We start from the raw sequence: 16,635 nt of genomic DNA on the forward strand, positions 1-16,635 counted from the left end.
TCTGCCTGTTGGTTTAACGCAGTGCTCTAATTGTCACAGAAACACACAAGTGACCCATTTACAGCCATCCTACATATACAGTGCTGAATGCACTCTCAAGCGCCACCTGGTGTTTGATCTAAAAACTGCAGAGCAACTAGTAAAAGATCGGTCTTTTTTTTCTCTCTTTAGCAAAGAAAAGGAGGACCCACTCGACTCACTCTGCCCTCAAAATCTACAGTGAGTGTGTTTGTGCAAAGAATTACTATCTAGCTATGTAAAAATACACTGAAGGGGTTTATTTTGCGATAATAACCAATAACCTGGACATTATCCTGCTTATTATGAAGCTATTGCCTATTATAAATAAATGGATGTGAATTGTAGTATGTGAGAAGAGACCACAGAGTGATATGAGAGACATGAAACTAGCACAGCTATGTAGGAAATCAGTTGCAATTATAGTAGGCAACATTCAATTATACAATTTAGCGGTTGTTATACAAAAATATCTGACTGCAGAATGCAACGACTGACCAATAAGTATGATAATTCCTGCAGGCAGTGTAATAAACTACAATGTATCTTGTGGATTGGAATGTTCCACAAGCCTTTTTCCTTCAACATGTGTATTTGTTTTTTTCTAGGATGCTGACTTGGCTCGTTTGCTAATCTCTGGTTCCTTCGGCAACCTGGAGAACCTCAGCTTGGCATTCACCAATGTCACCAGTGCCTGCGCCGAACAGCTCATCAAGCTGCCATCCCTCAAACAGCTCAACCTGTGGTCCACCCAGGTCTCAACTCTCTCTCTCTTTCCTTGTGCCTATTCCACAAAAATAAAAATCTCTACTATTTTGTAACTGTTTAGTAAGTGTGGCTCTGAACAAGTAGCTATATGAGTTTAAAAGCAGTCGACCCCATCCCAATAGTATATTGGAATATGCTACCTTACAATGCATTTTTTGTGAATTTAGGCACCTCTATATTTATTTAATGTTCTTGCTACTAAATATAGGCACTTCTAGATGTAATGTTCTTGTTCTTAAAGGGATAGTTCACCCAAAAATGAAAATTCTCTCATCATTTACTAACCCTCATGCCATTCCAAATGTGTATGACTTTCTTTTGCTGAAAACAAACGAAGATTTTTAGAAGAATATCTCAGCTCTGTAGGTCCCCACAATGCAATAGAATGGTGACCAGAAATGTGAAACTCCAAAAGCACATAAAGGCAGCATTAAAGTTAATCCATATGGCTTCAGTGGTTTAACCCTTTAAGCTCTGAAGATGTTTTATAAAGATTTCCTGTTTCAGTGGCATACCCAAAATTAAAGACTTATAACTCGACAAAAAAAACAAGGATGGTCAAGCTTTTAAAAAGTTTTAATGATATAGATTATGATAAATTCTGATACTCTCAGCCAAGGAAATCACAAAAAAACGTGAGCAAAAAATGACATTTTTTTTTCTACATTTTTCTGATTTGACATTATATATCTCAAGGTGTAAATAAGGTAGCTCCGAAAAAAGCTTTTGTTTTGTTCCCAATCATGTCCCCTGTACGCATATATACCTTTTGTGTTGATATGACAAAGCAATCAAAAGTTATAGCATTACAAAAATTATGTATCCTAGTGTCCAAAAACATCACCAGACAAATAAAACATAATAATTGTACATAAGAACTGATTACACATGCAAATATAACAATGACTAAACTATAGTTTTGGCAAGTCGTTTAGGACATCTACTTTGTGCTTGACAAGAGTAATTTTCCAACAATTGTTTACAGACAAATTGTTTCACTTTTAATTGACTGTATAACAATTCCAGTGGGTCAGAAGTTTACATACACTTAAGTTAACTGTGCCTTTAAGCGGCTTGGAAAATTCCAGAAAATTATGTCAAGACTTTAGAGAATTAGCCAATTAGCTTCTGATAGGTGGTGTATTGAATTGGAGGTGTACCTGTGGATATATTTTAAGGCCTACCTTCAAACTCAGTGCCTCTTTGCTTGACATCATGGGAAAATCAAAAGAAATCGGTCAAGACCTCAGAAAAAAAATTGTGGACCTTCACAAGTCTGGTTCATCCTTGGGAGCAATTTCCAAACACCTGAAGGTACCATATTTATCTGTACAAATAGTATGCAAGTATAAACACCATGGGACCACGCAGCCATCATACCACTCGGGAAGGTGACGCATTCTGCCTGAACGTAGTTTGGTACGAAAAGTGATCTAGTGAGCTGTCCTCTCAGCCAAAGGATCTTGTGAAGATGCTGGAGGAAATGGGTAGACAAGTATCTATATCCACAGTAAAACAAGTCCTATATCAACATAATCTGAAAGGCTGCTCAGCAAGGAAGAAGCTACTGCTCCAAAACTGCCATAAAAGAGCCAGACTACAGTTTGCAAGTGCACATGGGGACAGCATTTTTTGGTCTTTGATCTTTCTGGTCTGATGAAACAAAAATGGAACTGTTTGGCCATAATGACCATCGTTATGTTTGGAGGAATAAGGGTGAGGCTTGCAAGCCGAAGAACACCATCCCAACCATGAAGCATGGGGGTGGCAGCATCATGTTGTGGGGGTGCTTTGCTGCAGGAGGTACTTACTGGTGCACTTCACAAAATAAATGGCATCATGAGGAAGGAAAATTATGTGTATATATTGAAGCAACATCTCAAGACATCTGCCAGGAAGTTAAAGCTCATTCGCAAATGGGTCTTCCAAATGGACGATGACCCCCAGCATACCTCCAGAGTTGTGGCAAAATGGCTTAAGGACAACAAAGCCAAGGTATTGGAGTGGTCATCACAAAGCCCTGACCTCAATCCGATAGAATATTTGTGGGCAGAACTGAAAAAGCGTGTGCAAGCAAGGAGGCCAACAATCCTGACAGTTCTGTCTGGACGAATGGGCCAAAATTCCAGCAACTTATTGTGAGAAGCTTGTGGAAGGCTACCCAAAACATTTGACCCAAGTTAAACAATTTAAAGGCAATGCTACCAAATACTAACAAAGTGCATGTAAACTTCTGACCCACTGGGTATGTGATGAAAAAAATAAAAGCTGAAATGAATCATTCTCTCTACTATTATTCTGACATTTCACATTCTGATTTTCTCTCCAATTTGGAATGCCAAATTCCCAGTGCGCTCTAATTCCTCGTGGTGGCATAGTGACTCACCTCAATCTGGGTGGCGGAGGATGAATCTCAGTTGCCTCCGTGTCTGAGATTGCCAATCCACGTATCTTAACCCGTGGCTTGTTGAGCGCGTTACCACAGAGACATAGCGCGTGTGTAGGCTTCACACTATTCTCCATGACATCCATAACTCACCATGCACCCCACCGAGAGCGAGAACCACATTATAGCGAACACGAGGAGGTTACCCCATGTGACTCTACCCTCCCTAGCAAACAGGGCCAAATTGGTTGCTTAGAAGACCTGGCTGGTGTCACTTAGTACGCCCTGGATTTGAACTCGCAACTCCAGGGGTGGTAGTCAGCATCTTTACTCACTGAGCTACACAGGCCCCCTAACATTTCACTTTCTTAAAATAAAGTTGTGATCCTAACTGACCTAAGACAGGGAATGTTTTCCACGATTAAATGTCAGGAATTGTGAAAAACCGAGTTTAAATGTGTTTGGCTAAACTTCTGACTTGAGCTGTATGCTCTCTCTCCAAAGCATGTAGGCATGAGTAACGAGATCTCATTCAGTTCCATTCTGTGTCATTTGAGCCATCATTGAGTCTGTCATGTCAAAAGTAATTACAGTGAACATCGCTGCCCAAATTTGGATGACTTCCACCTCTGGCTTCAGCGATCGAAATCCTAATTCGATTGGTTTTGCGTTCCATGACGCTGGACAGTGTACTACATAATTTCCGATGAAGTCATCTGATCCAGGAAATCTGACGTGTTTTAGCCAGATAGCACATTATGTGCTGTGTGCACGTGCTTCGTGTGGATTATCTAATGATCTATGCATCCAATTAAGTTGTGTGTGGGCTTGTTTTAAAGGTAATCACCTCCTCTAAGTAATGTTATGTAATATCTTATGGTCTTTTAATTATTTGTGAAGTTATAAGCGAAAACATGGCAAATAAGCAACACCTGTTTACATATAACATGTATATCAAAGACACATACTTAGCTTTTACTCGGGTATATTTTTGTCTCTGGGTTAAAAAAAAACAACTTTCCAACAACATTTGACACATGGCTATTTGATCAGTTTGATGTTTTTACCAATTGCAATAATATGTGCAGTGCAATTTTTTTTAAATAAATTATCAAATTCTGATTTGTCTGCAGATTTCAAAGCACTTGTTCTGTTGTTGACACTTGTTTTTTTAAATGCATTATACAGTACAGCTTCTAAGTTTTCAAATGATACCTATTTTGTGTTGGTCAAGACTGTAGTTAGTAATATTTTGATAATTTTGTTTTTTTCCCATGGGCCCATCCGAGCTTAAAAAGGTTAATATGTGTTCCGAAGCAATATGATAAGTGTTGGTGAGAAACAGATCAATATTCTTGGGTGAAAAAATGCCTTTAAATTAGGCACCTGTTCACTTATTAAATGTTCTTGCTCAATTTCTCTTTAATTTTTTATTTAAATTAATTTTTTATTTATTTTTTTGACTTGGTTTGCATTCTCTTTCTCAGTTTGGAGACGCTGGACTGCGCTTGCTGTCAGAGCACCTGGCCTGTCTGCAGGTTCTGAACTTGTGTGAGACTCCAGTCACAGATGCAGGCCTGCTCTCCCTCAGCTGTAAGAGCACAATGAACATTTGTCTTACTCAAATCTGAGTTATGCAGCTCAGATTTCCCTCCCACCCAATATTCATATTAGTGGTTGATCAGTATGTCTACACTTCACCCCTTCAATCAATCTTTCAATTTCAAACTTTAACTTTCACATTAGCCTCTCCAACCAAATCTTAAACAACTGGTCACATCCAGGCAGTTTTATTAGACTATTTAGTTTGAGATGGACCACTTGAAATATGGCAAGTGTAGAAAAGGAAGTCCCGCCTTACAGGTAAAATAGCCAATTACCTTTTAGATGCAGACATCGCATGTCAGTTAACTCAAGAACGTGCATGTGCATTAGCTGAAGCAGCCCGAAAAATAGCTTTTTGTTTTTTTGTTTTTATTAATGATCTGTGCTAAAGAAGCACAATTTATGTTACCATTATTGTCAGATTTTACTGCTGATGTAAAATGTTATTTGATCGTAATCTTGACCAGCCATTTTGGATATTTCTGTCTTAACCCATTCAGGAGCTGTACTTTTATGCCGCTTGTTTACATAGAAAATAGCTGCCCGGAAGAATTCCCAACATAGCCACCGAAAAAGCAGTGCCCACTAACATTTCTAAAGATTGCATGTAATTTTGTAAATTATCTCGAGTTAAGGAGTCCTTAACAAATGTGAATTTTAATTTCACAGAGCAGTCAGTGCATGCTCTAGGTATTACACTGTATGTAGTACAACTGATTTAAATGACTTTTTCAACAATTAACTTATCTTTTTTTTTTTTTTTTTTTTAAGCTATGAAAAGCCTGTGTAGCCTGAATATGAACAGTACTAAACTCACCGCGGACACCTATGAGGACCTGAAGGTAAGAGGCTTATGATTCAAGCAGGCCCTCAGAGTGTGTTTAATGATTGCAGCATAGCTCTTCTCTTTCTCAGTCTTTGTGTAGTTTTTACTGAACAAAGTTTAAGGGCAACCAAATGTAGGTTTTTATTCTTTATATGCACAACGTGAATTAGGACATGTTCCTGGAACAATATTCCTAATGTCTTCTAATATCCTAATGATATCTAAACATCTTTTTCGTCCCACCCACAGGCTAAACTACCCAACCTGAAGGAAGTGGACGTTCGCTACACAGAGGCATGGTGAACTGTTCAGCATCATCAATTCTCACTGAGATTTCTAAACGCTGGAAATCGCAGACACATCATCAGAACACAACATAATCACAAACGTGGAGAAACGAGGACTGTATTTATAGGAACATCATTCAAACACAAGGACCTCCTGATATATCATAAATGTGTCTCATCCAAATATAAAGACGCTCTTTGTAGTGGCATCAAAATGCAAGAATATGTCTTGTGTGACATCATCAGCACAGGAACCTTGTTTCTAATGAATCATAAAGGGGACTTTTTCACTTTCAACTGTTTGTTTGTTCTTGCCTTTTATCTCAGACCCCTCGAAGGAACCGTGTCCCCTGTTAGTACCTGTGTGTCAGCCGTATCTGGCTTTCCTTACATCACCATCCCTTAAAACTATGGATTTCATCACTTTGTCCTTTTTTCCCAGAAGTCAATGTTGATTTGTCCTTCTTGAACTACATGGAGCCATTTCCCCTGTGGTACCAGCGTCTGGTGAAGGCCTGAATATTCAGAGCCACATTCCAGTACAGTTTTGATATCACCTCTTGTGTGGAAAGCCAAAATTTCCATTTTGTTACATTTGTGCTTGGTCCTTTCAGTTCAGTCATTTTTCTTCCTCTGAGAAATTCCTTGTGTAAAATGTGTCTAACAATGCTCACTTCTTGACACATTCATCTCTATCTCTCTGAAAATCATTTTTTATCAACTTGAAAAAGCATATTTTTCCATACACTGCTTTCATATGTATGTTTGTAAAGAAAAAAATATGTATCCCATTTTGGCATTTTTTAAGCAGACATTTCAGGGGCTTTGCTCTACAGCAAAACAGAAAAACGAAAATTTTTGTTTCTTTTTTCTTTTCTTTTTTCTTTTTTTTTTGCAGCCACATTGTACAGTGTAATTTTGATTTTACACCCATATTTAAGAGCACGTTTGTCCAGGAAGTAGTCTGGGACTACTTTGTATTTATGAGCCCCATTTATTTGGTTGCTCTGGTCTTTTTTTTTTATTTTTTGTTTATTTTTATTTTATCATCAAGTACTTTTGTCAAGCAAACTGAACCAAAATGGTGCCTAAAAACATTTTCTGTAAAGATTGCATCACTTAGCAACTCTGAGGTAAGTCAGCATAGTTGTACATAGATATACATTATTGACTTTAAAACCAATTAATAGGCTTTATTATTCCCTGTAAACATGTCGTGGTTGCCTCTAGCGGTCGATAGGAGTCCACCACGAGTGTATGGTTAAGAAAACTATCGAGCCAAGATTTCTGCTATGTTCATTATGGCTTGTTATGCAGTTTAACCTTTTTTACATTTTGTTTTTTCGCTCGTGTTAATGTCTCTCCGAAAACATATAGTTTATCATCATTGTAATAAGTTACAATTAATGTCTTGACTAGTAAAGAACTATTACAAAAGAGGCAGATCTTGCAAGTAATTACTTGTTGAAGAAATATCTCGTAGTGAGCAATAAAACTGTCAATTTAAGTTACAATTGTAACTTAAATTGAGAGGTTTTCTTTAGAAATTCTTATTTTGATCCATGTTTACAAAGGAGTGTCTGTCTCAACTCACACTTAAACTAGCGATAAATAGACTGTGTTCCGAGTTGCTGCCCCGTCCATGTGGCCGGTCTTTAACTTAGCAGTTTTTGATAGGTCGAGCTTGTGTGTTTTTTAAATTTAACACAGAAATAGACACCGTCCAGGGGAGTTCAGTGCTGGGTGCCATAAATGTCTCTGGCACCAACTTGCGTTCTGCCATCTTTGGTCTGAACCTTGCGTAGTTGCATACTGTATAATGTACATACGAGTGTATATAATTTCCCTCCACTCTCTGTCTGATATTTTTGTTTCTCTTTCTCTCATGTTTTTGGGAGACTTTTGTTGCCTTCATTTTTTAAATGAGTGCATATGGTCGCCTGTTTTGGTTCACTCCCTCCCACAGGCCAAGTGCACTGTCATTGTGTTCAGTGGTTATTTCTATTTAATTTTTTTGGACAATTTGATGTGTAATCCTTTTTTTTTTTTTTTTTTTTTTTTTGCATGTTGCATCTGCAGATGTCGCATTTTGTAATTTTATCATGGAGATTAAAATATAAAGGATAAAATCACTAGTTCTGAAACCAGCCTTACACTTCCACCCTTCAACCACTTACCATGTGGATCAGTACACATTTCTAAAAGCGAGTGGTGTGCGAGCCTGTGCACAACGCAGTAAACCGAAGGATTATATTGGGCTTGTGATATTGATGTTGAAGCAAGGTACAGTTCTGCATTTGTGAGTGGACTAAAAAAACTGCCATTTTATACACTGGTGGAAACATTAAAGTCACATTTGTTTAATGGTTTTCAGTCTCGGCGTATATCAGCAGACCAAATTTCTCTGCAGGGGAAGGAGTTGAGAAGGCTGGGTTCCCCCCAACCCTCATTTTGCTAAAAAAGATATACAAATACCACCTTTTTCTCTTGATCCAAAAACTATTAAGAGTGGAAATCTAGTTTCTACTTCAGTAACTTGGGAAACTGTTTCCTCCACACCTCTGATTTATTTGTTATATCCTGTGGAGTTCATTGTGCTATTTGTGTTTCCAATGTCTCACTACCAACATATTTTAATGTCTTGTTATTTTCAGCTCCCACCCCCCCCCCCTCCCTTTTTTTTAAAAAAGCACTTTCCACAATGTTGAATTGAGACTGAGTCTTAATATGATGTTGGTGGGGTTCCTATGGCCCCTGTGATACAGTTGTGTACATACAAATAAGAACTACATTTCCCATGATGCCTGGAGTTTCTTCTGTGTTTATCTGCTTCTATCTACAGCTGGGTTGCTGCTGCTGCTGCTGCTCTATGGCTGTTGTAATGAGAACACACAACCTTCAACAGGAAAATAAGCCTAATATGTGAACCAGTTTCAATCAAAATAAACTGTCTGAATATGTTTCAAATAGAAAGCTTGGAAAGGTTTTTTTTTATTGGTATTGATATTTTATCTGAATATTCACCCTTGTGATGTTATTTTAAAGGAAGTGAGAACTACTGTTCTATATCAAATAATAATGACAGTCCCATTTAAAACAAGTAACAGCATGTAACACTAATGGTATTTTGCCAATCTCTGTTGCATGAATCCAAACGTGAGCACATTGACAAATACACACCTAACAGTATATGGGCAAATGTAAATATCACAGCTAATTTAAATCGTATCTTTTCATTCTGGTAGCTCCTCTGTAGTACCCCCCCCCCCACAGTAGGTCCACAAGTTGACTTCACATCCTTGGTAATCTGGGGGCAGGGGGCAAGAACTGCCAAACAAATCCTTCACAGCAAAGAAATAAACCATATGCTTCTTTCCAACACATGGGCATTGTCAAGCCTTCTAATTTCTCTTAGGTCAGATTTGCTGATTACTTCAATCCTTTAGAGAAAACAAATGGACCCATATTACATCACTTTTCAGGACACTGTTTATTGCTCAGTGGAATGACAAAGACAGTCAAGGCCTTTTAACTCCAGAGGCGACACCACATTAAAAGTGAGGTGAATGATTGCTGTTAAAGTTTTGTTATTAGTCCATATCTATTTGCTTGAAGGTCATCTAGATGCTAGTGTACTTTTTAATGTTGACAAAATATATTTTCAGAAGATATAAGCATTTAAAATCTGCAACCTCTCTCTTTCGGCTAAAAAGATTTAGGCACATCCATGACATCACCTAGAGGTTGAGAAACCTTATCCAATCAAATGCTTTATAGAATGAGAAGACACCCTCCCCTACAACTCTTCAGCACTGGCTGAGTATTAACTGGTGCTGATCATGCCTTCACAGAGCACTTTGAGGGGAGCACAATCTAAGAAATGTCAATAAGAATCGCTTAAAAAGTGAGTTCTGTCCGACCATTATCACTTTTCAGCCTTCAGAAGCTCTCACAGTGGAGGGTAATTGTCTTTGAAGTGAATAGGGCGAGCAATAGGTATGATCACTTCTGAATGAGACCTGCCAACACGGGAGCTAGACTAGAGGAAAATTCCTGGAGTTTATGTATAATCTTTGTGCAGCCGGAGGTTTCTTGGAATGTACTGCTTAAGTGTTCTTTATTCTTTATGCTCAGGTGCACTTTGAAAACATACATGCAGTATACTGTATATTACCTTTTACTCACTTGTTTGTCGACTTGCACAATGGCTCCAGCCTCATCGTAAGCAATGACAGTGGTGTGCTGTGTGTGTTTGTGGGCTGGTTATGGATACATATTGTCAGCCTAGATCATCGTTCGGTTCTCAAGTCTTTGGAAAAGCTGGCCGATATAATCACTTCTCAAGTTCGCGGCTCTGACAAGAGCAACATGGTGGAAAGGGGTTTGTGTGTGTGGCTGAAAACCAAAGGGTACTGGCTATTTTAACAAATGGGATGAGTCGTTTGACAACCCGCCTCCACTTCCTGTTTCTGTAGGAAATTATTAAATGAAATGATGATGATGTGCTCAATGGCAGGGTTGGCTGGAAAGACGAGGAGCTTGGTCTTCGCTAGGTTGAGTTAGAGGGGGTATTCCTTTATCCAGGCCGAGGCAGGTTGTGCCAGCTTCATTTTCGAATGCCCAAAGTATAAAAACAGTGTTGATTCATTACACTTTTGCTTACCAAGCCACAGTATTGCCACAATGAATGCGTGTAATCATTATCTGAAATCTAAATTAAACATAATGATGTGATTGACAGTGATTGGCTGCCGACTGGTGTTTTCTACTAATTTGAATTTCTCAACTTTTTGATGCTCTCGACAGCCCTCAACGCTTTCTCCGCACCGCTGTCAATCCCACAATCCCCTGTGCTAGTGAGGCACTCGACTCCCACATGAATTAATTGAAAATGGCTGCTCAGCTCCATTCACCACGCGCCAAAGGACACGTACCGTCATTGTAAAAAACAACCTCGCATTTCAGTGTACACGTTCGGTTCAGGTGTTAATGGCTTCATAGGAATCCATTGTTTCTATTCAAAATGTTAAATGCTGTGAGAAATTTCCATTGGTGTGAAAAGGCCTTAATACTGTGGGGTTTTAATATTTCTGGTTTTACTTTCATTCCTGTGATGGTGTTTAATCATCCACTTTCACTGCATGGAAAACAGCGGCTTGAACATTTTTCAAAATATTTCCTTTTGTCTTCAACAAATGAAATAAAATACAGGTTTGGAATGAGGTTGAGCAAATAAAAACAAAATTTTCCATTTTGGGTGAACTACACCTTTAATACTAATAACTAATATTGGCATAGTTAATGATAAAGAGTTCTGACAGTCTAAAAGAGAGATATCAGTTTATGTGTTCCTCACCTTAACCTTCAATACTGTACATTTACATGCACAAAAAGAGATGCAAGCTCCAGGTTTTCACTAAACCCGTTCTTCAGAGGGACAGACCGATACCCTAATAAAAATAGTAAAGGGTCATAAATTGGATGAAATTATCACCTTTTTTCAGAGATTTCATTGGCTGTAGGTTTTTCAGTCTTCAACTAGTTCTAAATTTTGGGGCTTTACAGTACAACATTTAGCTAAAATATTTTGGATGGACTTACCTGAGCAAATACTTCTAAAAGGAAAGTTGCCTGGGCGAGAAAATTACCATCAGAGAACATATCCTCCTCATAAACTACAAAGCGCAGGAAAGAAATGTCAGGGTCATCCACCTCAAAATATTTTGGTGGATTTGTTGGGCCCAGCCACACTGGATTTAGTCCATTGTACTCTTTGAGGATATCATCAACATTTAACACTGTTGTTATCTAAGTCACTTAAAGAAAAAGGTCACTTAAAAGTGGAACACACAAGAATTTTTTTTTTAAGAACTGTTATGCAGCTCTTGCCATACAAGAACAGTTCATAGTGACCACATCTGTAAAAGTAAGTTTTGCTTCTTTTGAAGCTCAGAAGCCCCTGTTTATTGAATATCAGTTTAACAAACAGAATAACATTCTTTTTGTGTTCTTAAAACTCTCAGACATCTTAACCCTCTCCCTTACTGAAGAAAGCAGTCTTGAAACTAGTCATCTGCTTGACCTATACTGCTTCTGTATGGCCACAGCTCAACCTGCACAAATGGACCGATAATGTGATCCGGATTGGGAAGATGCCTAGCTGCTATTACCTGCAAGAAACAGAACATTGCCTTTTTCCACAGTTGTACCTTGCAAATATAAAGAGAAGAAAAACGTATTCTATTCTTGTATTCTGATTGAACAGTCATCATTCTAGAAAAACAATAGACTGAATTAACAAGGAATACAGTGTAAAATGAAAATTATTTACTCTGATTCTGATGTTTTGTTTTGATGTCTTGTTCTTGTTCTGGTTTAAGTACACAGCCTGTACCTCCATTCAAACTGAAGAGAGCTCTGTTTAGCTGAATGAACTTATCTGGGGGGAGAGAGAGAGAGATATCACTGAGGTGCTCCTTAAGGTTTAATTTGAGACTAGTTCTGAAGTTCAAAAATAAAGCAATGTTCTGGGTTAAATACAGTAAAGCTCTATCGACAGCATCTGTGGCATTCTGTCTATTAGGCTACCACAAAAAATATATCTTAAAAATGTGTTGACATTTACATGTTTAAAATGCAAGTTTATGGGGGAACATATCCCATTTTGCCCGACAGACTTCAATAGACCTTATTCACAGTAGCAGCATCTTTGACGGGAATGAAAACGAGGCTGTGAGGGATAAACTTAGTGTCACTTTAATGAAATGTACTGTATAAATCTAAAAGCTCCAAGATCACATCTGGAGTTTTTTGTCTACTGAGATCTCTTGAAAAGATATTTTTCAATGTTTCATCAGTGGAACGATCCAAAACCCTTTCAACAACTGCACAGCCCATTAAAGAGACTGTACACCTATCCCTCACAGCCTCGTTCATTCCAGTCAAAAATCAAAGATGTCGCTGCTGTGAATAAGGTCTATTGCAAGTAGTTCTCTTTCGAAGGAACTTCTACGTTGTGTAATGACGCAATGGGCACACGTCAGTGGTCACATGGTCTGAAGCCCTATACAATCATGCCAATTAATTGGCGCTTAAGCGACGCCCATAAGGAGCTACGTCATGGGCTCCTTATAGGCGCCCGCTTCGGCGCCATGGAGGAACTTCATCAAGAATCACATTTTCTCACTACTAGGTGCTATCCGGTGGCATTTGTGAAAATTTCGGCTCTGTGCTTGAGAAAATGGAGTACGGACGGACACTGGACTCTTCCTCATGTTTGTTGCCCTCCCCCCGAGCGAAAGTGCCACTCTTGCCCGTCAGACATGCTCTTGATGGCTGGCGTTTGGCCCAGCTCAGCGGTCATTTTCTGGTGAATCTGCATGCGAAGCCACGCGCTTCGTCAGACACCAACAATAAGAAACCATGTATAAGAACGGTAAGAAAACAAAATGGGTTTTGTGTAGTTCTAAGAGAGCTTGCATGAATGAGGCAGTTGGAGGCACGGCCTCTGCCTCTCTCTCTCTTCCCTGTTCGGAGTGCTGTCGTGTGGTGGATGAGATCCTGCATGGACTGGTGAACCCCGGCCGTGGAATAAGGAGGCTGGAATAAGAGAAAATTCCCCAACTGAGTGATGGCGAACCAATGCACAGAGTGCTTCGTTGGTGCCATTATTCTCTCGGGATTCTATCAGGAGATGCAAGGTATTTGAACTCATTTTTTGCCCATTTCAATGGATTACCTGGGCGTTCTTGCGAGAGAAGAGACACTCACTGCTATCTCTGCTCGATTATTTCGATGACTACGGAATGATGCTTTATTCAGACAGCTGTTGGATCTACAAACGATGGTTTTCCAGTCCAACCAAGTGCATCGCATTAAAGAGTGTCTGTTTGAATTCACAGACTTCGTGTGGACTTTTACACAATCTCCCTCCGCGGCTCATGCTGGGGAACGAGTCAGTCAAGGCGATGCTTTTGTTTGCGAAGGTGATGGAAAAACGGACTTTGTGCCTCCTCATACGAATTGAGGTTAGCAAACGCTTCCCCCCTGCATGTTCACTTCTCACATGAGCGCTTGGAGTTAGGATGGGCGCCGTTCAGATGACCGCAGTCTTCCGGCCAGCCAAAGCCCACTAACGTGTTTATTGATGAAGCAGAGGACATTATCGTGTCAAGTTCGCCGTTCATCACTCCTCGAACGTTCGAAATTGTGTCTCATTTCTCCCCCAGTGAATCACTTTGTGGGATTAATGTTGAGTACACAAAGCGGCATTAGAAGACCAGGTGCAGGATCGGGCGGACGGGGACAGTGGCCGCTGCTGGGCCATGGTCAGAGGAGTTAGTGGAGATCACTCGGCAGCGGGTGAGGTCAGAGGTGGCACAGGACAGGTCAGACCAGGCAGGGACCCTGAATTCGGATTCGTCGACAGCCAAAGGGGTCTGAACAGGTTCGTCAACAACCACAGGGGACTGGACAGGCTCGTCGACGGCCACAGGGGACTAGATGGATTCGTCTATGGCGGCGAGATTTGGGAAAAAACAGACTCAGCTACATGCACATATACACCACAAACACAGACAAACAGAAAACAGACAGGGACCAAGGGTCAGACGGAGCAGGATCACGGCACGTGGGGCCTTTAGCCCCGTTGTTGTACCCTATACATAAGAAATGGGGGGGGGGGGACTGAAAATATGTAATATAAAAAATAATTTATGTTTGGATGTGTAGGAAGAACATTCTGAGTTTCCAACATTTATCAAACAATAGTTTGGCAAAAGGGACTATTTCTTCCTACGTATATACGTACTTTGTGATCTTACGTTATAAACGTAAACATTTCCTATGGGTTTATCTACATAGGAAATACTCCAAAAATTACATAAAGGTCACATAAAAGTAATCCATATGTTCAGAAGTGATATTATAGATGTGGGTGAGAAACAGATCAATATTTAAGTCCTTTATTCCCATACATCTCCACTTTCACTTTCACATTTTTAAAGTAAAATGGAGATTTCTGGTTAAAAGGATTTATGTGATCTGTTTCTCACAAGTTTTATGTGGCCTTTATGTGATTTTTGGCACTTCAAAGGTCTGGTCACCATTCATTTGTATTGTATAGACCAACAGAGCTGAGATATTCTTCTAAAAATCTTTGTTTGTTTTCTGCAGAAGACAGAAGGTCCTACACATCTGGGATGGCATGTGGGTGAGTAAATGATGAGATAATTTTCATTTTTAGATGAACTATTCCTTTAACAGTAGGTGTAGAACATGAGAATATACTGTATAAAGGTAAACATACAATTTCCTCTTCTGTCACATACCAGCAGTTTGGAAGTTGAGAGCCACTATTTGGCAGCCTAATTTCCATGCAGGACAAGGGTCAAAGTTGTAGGAATCAACCTGGCCCTTGGAGGGATATACACAGGTAAGTGCTTTCTGGTTATACTCCAGAATGTCGTCTTCTTTTGGAATCATATCATCCGGAATGGAGCGGACCTCTTTGTAGCTGTATTTTTCTGAGATATCATACAAGTTGAAAATACAGAATGGAATATTAAATGAAATGTCCAGTTCAAAAAAAGTGTATGAGGTCTTTTATTTTGCTAAGTAAGTAAAGATTTTTCAAAAGGGCACAGAGTATTATTAATCTTTAATAATCTTTATGCTGAGAATGAGTGCAAATAACAGCTTGCATCTTTGGTGTGTATTTACACAGGTAATAAATGTTACAGATCTTACCAACATTACACTTAGATATGTCCTCCACACATTTACATTGGTTACCTAAAGGATTATCTTCAGCAACCTGAGTCAAATCAATTAAAGGGTTAATTCAGCCAAAAATAAAAACCATGTAATCATTTCCTTACCCTCATGTTGTTTCAAACCTGTATGACTTCCGTTGAACACAATAATTGTTAGGCAGAATGCTATGCACTGCCAGCCTAATTTACCATTCACTTTCACTGTATGAAAAAGGAGCATAATCAACATTTTTTTTTTAACTTTTTCCTCTTGTGTTCCATGGAAGAAAGTCAAATGGCTTTGGAACTACATAAAGGTGTGTAAATGATGACAGATTTTTTATGTTTGGGTGAACTAACCCTTTAATAAACCTGAAAGAATATATGAATCAAGTCTATTTTAGACCACTTCAAGGATGTAAACACTAACAAAGAAAGGAATTAGAATGTTATTGACCCTGAAGCACTTCTGGTATCATTACCGGATTCTTTAAATAAGGCTCTGAATTAACATACTTTCTCAAAGAACATCAAATGTTTACCTGAAGTGACTTATCCATACATGTTGTTTATATTAATTGCATCTACACGAGAGAGACGAAGAAATTGTATCATAGTTTAAATGCTCACAATTATTTCCTCAGCAGTGAGATCGGGAATATTGGATTGCTCCTGTTATAATCAATAAAGCTGTTTAATGAAGCTGTCTGCGTGACCTGCGGATAAGGTAAGGATTTATTTTTTTAAAGATAAAAATACTTTTCTGGATAAAATTGTCTGGTAAATAACTAAATGTAAAAGTAAATGACTTGTGCTGCCTTATTCATTATAATGGGGGCGATAGTCTCTTTTAGAACTCTACCTCTAAATCTTACAAAGATGTGTGATACAGTTGTTTATACTGCACGTATCTCGCTTCACTGCTGCAGTTCATGCGTTCATTTTGTGCTTTTTCTGAAATATAAACACTTTAATTTCTGTTTGTTCCAGGTA

At 39.0% G+C, this 16,635-nt stretch overlaps 1 protein-coding gene across 1 annotated transcript in view; it reads left to right on the forward strand.

Moving 5' to 3' along the window:
* cmip (c-Maf inducing protein) overlaps nt 1–8,881 on the forward strand; it is a 49,437-nt gene extending 40,556 nt beyond the window's left edge. The window contains exons 17-21 of the mRNA XM_051724056.1: nt 172–219; nt 627–773; nt 4,660–4,765; nt 5,549–5,619; nt 5,853–8,881. Of these exons, the coding sequence (XP_051580016.1) occupies nt 172–219; nt 627–773; nt 4,660–4,765; nt 5,549–5,619; nt 5,853–5,906 (426 nt within the window). The 3' untranslated portion in view covers nt 5,907–8,881. The remainder of the gene's footprint in view (nt 1–171; nt 220–626; nt 774–4,659; nt 4,766–5,548; nt 5,620–5,852) is intronic.
* The last annotated feature ends 7,754 nt before the right edge of the window (nt 8,882–16,635 follow it).

This window comes from Myxocyprinus asiaticus, chromosome 18, assembly GCF_019703515.2.
Source record: "Myxocyprinus asiaticus isolate MX2 ecotype Aquarium Trade chromosome 18, UBuf_Myxa_2, whole genome shotgun sequence".
NCBI lineage: Eukaryota > Metazoa > Chordata > Actinopteri > Cypriniformes > Catostomidae > Myxocyprinus > Myxocyprinus asiaticus.